Source organism: Ostrinia furnacalis, unplaced genomic scaffold, assembly GCF_004193835.3.
Source record: "Ostrinia furnacalis isolate ACB-3 unplaced genomic scaffold, ASM419383v2 OfSCF1649, whole genome shotgun sequence".
Lineage (NCBI taxonomy): Eukaryota > Metazoa > Arthropoda > Insecta > Lepidoptera > Crambidae > Ostrinia > Ostrinia furnacalis.
This window is the reverse complement of record NW_021131888.1, coordinates 445,831-454,941: the sequence shown is the minus strand read 5'-3', so window position 1 is coordinate 454,941 and position 9,111 is coordinate 445,831. Positions and strand designations below refer to the sequence as shown.

Genomic DNA, 9,111 nt, shown 5'->3' with positions numbered 1-9,111 from the left:
CCCAAATATAGCTTGCCTCACTACCACTTTGGGACAACATACCGCATGGTGCTGAGAAGAAGTGGCGGAAGAAACTAACACCTTTTATATCGGTATTCGAAACAAACATTTTTGTTACCATAAAAATAGATCTTTTTAACTAAAATGCTAGACTTGTAGTAGAAGAGATACATAAATATTTTAGTCTGACACAATGGGTCATATATGGGACATTCACAAATAAGGTATTTCCCCCTAGAGGTGAGGTCTCTTGAGGTAAACGCCTCACACGTGTGTATTAAAATAAAAAAGGCCAGTAAGTAATCTAATTAGATGAATTGACCAAAAATTTTTAATAATTAATATTAGTTATTTGTCTACGTGTCGTTGTTCAATTAACAAGGACGTAGCACACTTATCAGCCCGGAAAGGGATCGTAACCGTATCAACTTGAGGCGGTAAGTATTCTTTGTATGAAACCATACTGCAACGCACACTTATCCGCACCGTAACGCAAACGCCTCGCCTCACGGTTGACAGCGCGCGAAAGACGGTGTTGATCTCTCTCCGGATTGATAAGTCTGCTATGACCTTAATACTATACATTCCACGTTCCGCTTTGAAGTATTTCTGTGAAATACACTTTTTGATAACCATAATGGATAGAAATAGTAACATAGGCCAGCGAATGAAAAACATAGATAAATAAAATTTTCATTAGCTCCTTAAAAATAATACATGCAATAAAATAGTATTGTATTGTTTTTCATTCCTTGACTTTTGTAATCCGATGAATTTAAATTTAGTACATCTCTTTATCTTTTTGGTGACCAAAAATGAAATAAATTTAGCCAATTAGAGTAGGCGCACACCGTTGATTTTTCGTCGGCCGATAGTTTAGTCGGGCAGTTGATCAGTATGGGCATGTATGGGAGTGCGCACACTACGCCGATTCGATTTGGCCGATTCTTCATACAATTTAAAATCGGGCACAACTATCGGCCAACTAAAAATCAACGGTGTTCGCCTACTCTAAAAATCATTGTTCCAAATTTGGCACATTTAATGATGTTAGTTTTTTTATTCAAAAAATGTATTGTGGTATGTAAAAGATTACAATAAGTTTCTTTTTTATTAACTTTGCCTGGAAGAGATGTACTGAATTTTAGTAGGGTAAACTCCAGTCATTGGGCGCTTATGAGTGTCGTTTAGATATTTATTTTAAAATGATTTTAGTGCTGTGTTTTTAGACCGTGACCACATTTTTTGAAAGCATTTGTGTCTTGAAATTATTGGTTTAAAGAAGTCAAATACCCTATTCTCGATTTCATTATAGGTTTTTCACACCCGTTTTTCGTAACAACTCATAGCATCCGTTGACTGGTTGATTACTAGGGTCATGTTGCCTGTTCGCGTCCACCTCTAAAAACAGTGAAAAATGATCATACCCACACACTTACAAAACCGAAAGACTTCTATAAACTTTTATCACGTTATTTTATCGATTTTTCGTGATAAGTCAGTATATTTGTGTTAAAAATCGTCGATAAGATTTTGTCACGGCGCGCATAATAACCCGGCTAGATACTAGGGCACTATTTAAGTTGTGAGCCTCGACAACATAACGTNAACAGCGCTAGATAGTTTATAAAGAATGTCTAAATCGCACTAAAGTAAGGTGTACGGATGCATTATGGTTAAGTTCAACATAGCAAGTGTTATTTAATGCCACAATCGCGAAATCTAATGCGTAGTACGTATACATCGATGATATTTTGTATGTAAATATTTCAAAACAAAACTCTTTTTTTCTCTTAACTCCAGGGATAGATTTCAGTGCGCTTCGGTTTACACATTAGTATAGGCCTGAGGAACAAAATGCACTATGGATTGATTCTGGGCAACACTTGGTCCAGACCCTGGCACTATCCTTTAAATTTAGTACATCTCTTTATCTTTTTGGTGATCAAAAATGAAATCAATTTAGTACCGTAACCAATTTTTTATTGTGCCAAATTTGGCACATTTAATGATGTAGTTTTTTTATTCAAAAAATGAATTGTGGTATGTAAAAGATTACAATAAGTTTCTTTTTTATTAACTTTGCCTGAAAGAGATGTACTGAATTTTAGTAGGGTAAACTCCAGTCATTGGGAACTTATGAGTGTCGTTTAGTTATTTTGCAGTATTTTTATTTATTTTAAAATTATTTTAGTGCTAGGTTTTTAGACCGTAACCCCATTTTTTGTCTTGAAATTATTGGTTTAAAAGAGTCAAATACCCTATTCTGGGTTTTTGATAGGTTTTTCACACCCGTTTTTCGTAACAAAAACTCATAGCATCCATTGACTGGTTGATTACTAGGGTCATGTTGCCTGTTCGCGTCCACCTCACAAAACAGTGAAAAATGACCGTACCAACACACTACAAAATCGAAAGCCTTCTAAACTTTTATCACGCTATTTTATCGATTTTTCGTGATAAGTCAGTACATTTGTCGTAAAAATCGTCGATAAGATTTTATCACGTCACGCATCATAGCCCGGCTGGATATATTAGTGTCACTCAAGTATTTTTACTGTGTTTAAAAATGTTTTTTGAACGCAAAAAAACTAGGTGGTCGCAAACTGGCGTCTCGACCCTACATAAAAATTAGTGGAGATATAAAAATCGGAAAAATCTATTATTGTAGATTCGCTATCGCAGTCACACATGCTATGCTGTTTCCTGATTTGATCTCTTATACTAAGGGAGCGATATCTCCTTAGGTTTTTTGTATATATTAGTTTATTTAGTTATGCACTTCGAAAGTTTTTGATGAGTCCTTGACATTTAAAACGTTATTTGATTTATTTTAATTATATTTTTTGTTTAAAATTCTCTTTATATTACTAAATTTTTTTTATTAAAAATGACTCGTTTTATAAAATAAAAAAAAAAGTTGAAAACGTGTGATTTTTTGGCGATGTGTCGCCATATGTGATTTTACCCCAAAAAAGGGATTTCTATATTTTATCCAACGACAAATTAATTTTAGTGAGAATTGTAATTTTCAAGGGCTTATCTTAAAAGAAACCTTGACCGGAAATATTTTTAGCGCAATTGTAGTTTAAATACTTTGATAACAATAACTAATATCGGGGTTCTAATTTTGTATTTATATGAAGTTTAGTTTTTTAATAGGCAAGAGGAACTTACTGTGGCATAATTTAGGCGGTCTTATCACTGGGAAGCGGTCTCTTCCAGTCAACCCAGTGAGGACAGTTACTTAGTTAATGATTTTTTTTTCTAATTTTGTCTGAAGACGCTACTGTACTAATTTTAGTTACATTCAAATCATCAATTTAAAAACACAAAAAAAATATCATCATTAAAAAATATTTAATACGTCCATAACTGGGACAAACACCCTAAAATAAAATAATGAGCCATAGTAGAGACTATAAAAATAATTTTATTAAGCCTTGCCATCCATAGTGTTTTAAACCTCTTGTCTATGATTTATTTTTCTTTTAAAATGTCTATGGCATTTTGTCTATGGTTTATGAAGAATCCGACATTAGATTATTGTTATTCGATGAATGTTGTTTCTAGTATAAGTTTTCTAATACAAGTTTGTATATATTCGTGTAAGTTCGTGCGTAAGTCTGTAAGATAAAGATTGCCGTACAAATAAATGATTAAAATTGAATTTGTTTTCTTTTCGTAATTAAATAGTATCAAAATATATAAAAATATAGCAAAGTAAAATATGAAAGTGTAGATTTGTGTGCTCCACTATGTGTTTTTTCAATTAGTTTGAACTACTTTTACCGCCTCTGTGGTCCAGTGGTAAGCCTTTAGGCACAGAGGTCTAGGGTTCGATTCCCAGTGGGAGCAGTTTCTTCTGTTCGGGTTTGGGTGGTAGGGCTTGTTGGCGCTCCCATGACAAAACTATTGATTATCAAAAAAAAGAAAACAAAGTAAAATAGCAAATTTTCTTTAGTTAAAACCAAACTTTCTCTAAGCATGTTTTATCATAAAATTAATCCGAAGGGAAATTTAAAAAAAAAACTGCTCCTAGTCAGCATTTTTCCAATATGGCGGCGCGAGCGGCAACCATACGAGGTCGCAAAGATGAAATTCATAAAGAGCACATCGAAATCTATATAAATACCAATTTTCATTACTCCCGGAAAACATTCCAGGTAAAACTACCAAATGACTGGACCAGTAACATAACAGCTGCATTGGTACAATTTTGGCGCCCTTATCGCTAAAAAGCGATTAAATTCAACAATCGGAGATGAAGTCGAGTTGTAAAAAAAAAATATAATACCAAGTTTTGATACTTACTTTCACACCACAATGCCGCCAATTTAATAAAAAGCCAAGTCAATCTATTTTAAATTTTTATTAAGAAACTTACAAACTAACCTGTCAATTCATTTACAATGTCGATATGACGTCACGGCTGCGTGCGCAGTTAACACACACTGTCAACGTATTTTGATGTTTATTAGTTCTAAGATAAGTCCGGAGCCCACAGCTTGAACGTCCGGTCGAAAGAACATGTGGCTATGTATTTGTTGTCGTAGGATATGTCAGCGCTCATCACCTGAAAGGTAAATATTATTCGTTTATTTATTTACTTAAAAACTACTTTTAGAAGTAATAATCACGAAAATGAGTTTGTGCCAAAAATGGCACAAAGAAAACGGGCATTATCTTTCTCGTATAATACTAACAAATTTTTGGAAGTAGGCTTTTAAAAACACTTACACGTCCCAGTATTAACCCTACCACTGCTTCGGGACAATAAATGGGCCAGTGCTGAGAAGCAGCGTTAGAAAAATAGTCATTATTACTCAATTTTTTTTTTCTATATTGTGTCAAAGATTTATTTTATTCTAAAATGATGATGATGAATGATTTCGTATCATGAAGCGCTCCATATTGACTATTTATGAAATTATGCACAGTTTCCTATCACCCATAACAAATTTTTAAGCGTTGCTATTTACGGATATTCTCAAATATAAATGTTTTTTAAACATTTTTTAAAGATTATTAGATTTATTAGTGATTTGTTATTGCACAAATTACTAATAGTCCCGTTAACCCTTCGTACTAAGTTAAATATGCTTGTGTTACCACAATAGTCGAGCGGCGGCGGGATTCGAACCCGCGTTCTCCGGATCACGAGTTGGCCAGTCCGACCCCATCACCGTTTGGCGATAGATGGATATTCTCAAATATAAATGTTTTTAATGACATTTTACGCCCATAAGTGCACAATCTAGGTCAAAATTGAATAACATTAATTTTATTTAGTGTTTTTACCTTATTATCATGTCCTGATAAGGTCCTGAGCGGATGCCAGGCTGGGTTGGACCAGAGCTTCGCCGACTTGTCGTACGATGACGTCAGCAAGAAGTGGCCGTGGCTGCGTTGGTACCTTACATCTGGGAAGAAGAATAGTATTTATTTATTTTATTTTTTTTGGAAAACATACAGTGAAACAATAATACAATAATAGATCTATCATACAAATTTAATGACCTGACTTATGTACCTGTGATTTCACAATAAACACAATTTGAATTTGAATTAACCACTGCTTAAGGAACTATACACCATTTACATGTAATCTATACTAATATTATAAATGCGAAAGTAACTCGTGTCTGTCTGTCTTGCTTTCACGCCTAAACATATTGTGTATTGTTGTACCTATCGTTGGTGTACCTAATAAATAAAAAAAATAAAAAAAATAAATAAACCACTGAACCGACTTTGATGAAATGTGACATAGAGATAGTTTGAGTCCCGGGAAAGGACATACACTAACTCAACTAACATAATATAAGGAAAAATTGTTACTAATCCCTACTAACAAACTATGGATGAAAGTCTGAAATAAATTATTTATTATTATTATTATTTATATTTTCTTCTTAAAGATTCTCGGAACTGGATTATTATTATAGGATAGTTTTTATCCCGGTTTTTGAAACAGGGATGTGCGTGATAAAGTTTTTCTGTGACAGAACAAATTCCACGCGGGCGAAGCCGCGGGCGGAAAGCTAGTAATAAATAAATAGCTTTAACATTTTATTTCGTGGGTCGAATCACGAAAATTCATTTTATAAATAAATAAAATAAATATCCTTAGACATTTTACACTGCGCTTCTAGTCCCAAACTAAGCAAAGCTTGTACTATGGGTACTAGACAACGGATATAAACATACTTAAATACTTTTTTTTTGTAAATACATACTTATTATACATAGAAAACACCCAGTCAAATACAAACAAATATGTTCATGCACACAAATGTTTGTACTGTGCGGGAATCGAACCCGCTACCTCCGGAATAGTAGTCCGTTTTGAACCACTACACCAAACGGCCGACTTTATAATCTCACAAAAGATCGTAGCTGAAATTCTTTGTCAGAAAGCCAGTTAAAAAGGACCGAAATGAACATTTTCCATACTTAAAATTATCTTTAAATGTATCCTGTAAAATTGATAAAAATCAGTTATGTCTTTTTGTGATTCAACCCACGATTTATTTGAAGAAAACATGTAAAAACGAGACAATAAAGTTTTTTATAATTATTTTTTACTATCTAGGCACGCAACTTCGTACGCGTGTAAATCATTTTTTCATTAAATTAAAATATTTTTTTTTAATGAAAAAAACTACGTGGCTAAGGGGGTACATTGACCACAACCGGTGTCTTTACCCTACAAAATGTAAAATTGTACTGAGGGTTCCCACAGAAAATGCTACTGTAAACCCTTCAGAGGAAAACAATAGTGACCGAGTTTCTTGCGCTGCTTCTTCTCAGCACTGGCCCATTTATTGTCCCGAAGCAGTGGAAGGGTTAATACTGGGGCGTGTAAAAGTTCTTTTTAAAGGCCTACTTACAAAAATTTTTATGAGTTTTTTCTATATTGGTAGCGGCCTGCGTCCAGCGCTTTCCTGCTACCTTTGTGATGTCGTCGGTCCACCTTGTGGGTGGACGTCTCACGCTGCGTTTTCCGGTACGCGGCCTCCACTCCAGAACCTTGCTTTCCCATGGTCAGTCAGGAAAGCGCTGGACGCAGGCCGCTACCAACCGGGCATGGAAAGCATTGGGGGAGGCCTATGTTCAGCAATGGACGTCCTATGGCTGAGATGATGATGATGAAGATGAGGTTTTTTCTACTTACCGCTAACTAGATGCGTATGCGCTGGAATGGTGTACAGTATCGCTCTCCGTCTCAGATCCCAGATTTTAGTCTGAAAGACAAAAAATCTTTTTTAAAGAAGGGTCTCAAAACGTGATAAAATATGCAGTTACGGCGATATGATCCAAGAGAATAGTCTGGCCAAAGAAGGAGGGTAGAATGGCCAAAGTCGGAGGAAGGGGGTTAGTTTGACCAGAGGACCAGTCATTTGGAGAGAGTCAGAGGGTAACTGGATTGGGGGAGGGGGGCAGCTAAAACGGGACTATTCCCACCTCTCGTTCCCACCGCTGCAACTCCTATGTAGCCAGGATCTACAGCTTGACCGCCATAAAAACCCAACCAGTGAAGGTCAAGTTTGTCCCGGGGGAAAGTTAAACTGTCATTGGACCCGCAACGAAATTAATCAGAAGAACGTAGGAGGAGTTCGAAATTAAGGTTCGACTTCCCTCCATTGCAAAGCGGATGACAGGTGACAAACAAAAGTTTAAAACCTTTAAGAAAAGATTATGTACCACGGACAATAAATATCAATTAAGGGGGCCTATCTTATGAGCAATTAGCAACTACCTCCCAATAATATTTTTATCGTCGTCGGAAACGACGGCTGAAAAGCTGAAAGACGTCCATTTTTATATTATTTATATTATATTAGCTAGTGGGGGTGGATATAATGTATAATATTAGTCTTCACGTTAAATGCATGCTGTGTTTGCCTGTGACAGGGGTAACTTGTGGGGGACAAGGGTAACTTGTGGGGGACAGGGGTAGCTTGTGGGTGAACAGAGGTAGCTTGTAAGTCATATTGTCATGTCATGACATGCTCTNGTGAGCAGGGGTAACTTGTGGGTGTGCAGGGGTAGCTTGTGGGAAACAGGGGTAACTTGTGAGGAGGCAGGGGTAACTTGTGGGTGAGCAGGGGTAACTTGTGAAGAGGCAGGGGTAACTTGTGGGAAACAGGGGTAACTTATAGGGTGGTAGGGGTAGCTTATAGGGGGATAGGGGTAACTTGTAGGATGGAGTAGCTTGTGGGTGACAGGGGTAGCTTGTGGGTGAACAGAGGTAGCTTGTAAGTCATATTGTCATGTCATGACATGCTCTGTCATCTCACCTGGTGGTCGGCGGCGGAGGTGGCGAGCTGGTGGCCGGCGGGGGCCCAGTCGGCGCCCAGCACGGGCCCCAGGTGCCCCTCCAGGAACATCACGCAATGATGATGATGTGATATGATACTGATGATGTTGACTCACTTAGAGCTAGGAGGAGGCAGGTTGTGGGTAGCGAAGTAGAATGTGAGGAAGGGCAGGGGTAACTCGTGGGGGACAGTGGTACCTTGTGGGGAGACAGGGGGTAACTTATGGGGAGACAGGGGTAACTTGTGAAGAGGCAGGGGTAACTTGTAGGGAGGCAGGGGTAACATGTGAACAGGCGGGGGTAGCTTGACAGGGGTAGCTTGTGGGGAGACAGGGGGTAACTTGTGGGTGAGCAGGAGTAACTTGTGGGTGTCAGGGGTAACTTGTCGGAAACAGGGGTAACTTATAGGGTGGTAGGGGTGGCTTGTGGGGAGGCAAGGGTAAATTGTAGGGAGGCAGGGGTAACTTTTGAAGAGGCAGGGGTAGCTTGAGGGGAAATGTGGTAACTTATAGGGTGGTAGGGGTAGCTTGTGAGAAACAGGGGTAACTTGTAGGGGGGCAGTGGTAACTTGTGAAAAGGCGGGGGTAGCTTGACAGGAGTGGGTAACTTACGGGTGAACAGGGGTAATTTGTGGGTGACAGGGGTGACTTGTGGGTTAGCAGGGGTAGCTTGAGAGGGGACTGAGGTAACTTATAGGGTGGTGGTAGAGGTAGCTTGTGGATGAGCAGGGGTAGCTTGTGGGGGACAAGGGTAACTTGTGAAGAGGCGGGGGTAGCTTATAGGGTGTT

At 37.8% G+C, this 9,111-nt stretch overlaps 1 protein-coding gene across 1 annotated transcript; it reads right to left on the bottom strand.

The window, feature by feature from the left end:
- Nucleotides 1–4,382: 4,382 nt before the first annotated feature.
- LOC114353300 (U4/U6 small nuclear ribonucleoprotein Prp4-like) lies at nucleotides 4,383–8,416 on the bottom strand. The gene is made up of 4 exons (XM_028305240.1): nucleotides 8,304–8,416; nucleotides 7,178–7,247; nucleotides 5,302–5,423; nucleotides 4,383–4,576 (listed from the first exon to the last, which is right to left on the bottom strand). The coding sequence occupies exons 1-4, from the start codon at nucleotides 8,391–8,393 to the stop codon at nucleotides 4,484–4,486; spliced, it is 375 nt and encodes a 124-aa protein (XP_028161041.1). The 5' UTR covers nucleotides 8,394–8,416; the 3' UTR covers nucleotides 4,383–4,483.
- Nucleotides 8,417–9,111: the final 695 nt, after the last annotated feature.

Coding starts and splice junctions, on each gene's coding strand:
- LOC114353300 (XM_028305240.1), bottom strand. CDS start 8,393: ATGTTCCTGGAGGGGCACCTGGGGCCCGTGCTGGGCGCCGACTGGGCC. Junction 7,248..8,303: donor CCTCCGCCGCCGACCACCAG/GTGAGATGACAG, acceptor TTTGTCTTTCAG/ACTAAAATCTGGGATCTGAG. Junction 4,577..5,301: donor TATCAGGACATGATAATAAG/GTAAAAACACTA, acceptor TTTACCTTTCAG/GTGATGAGCGCTGACATATC.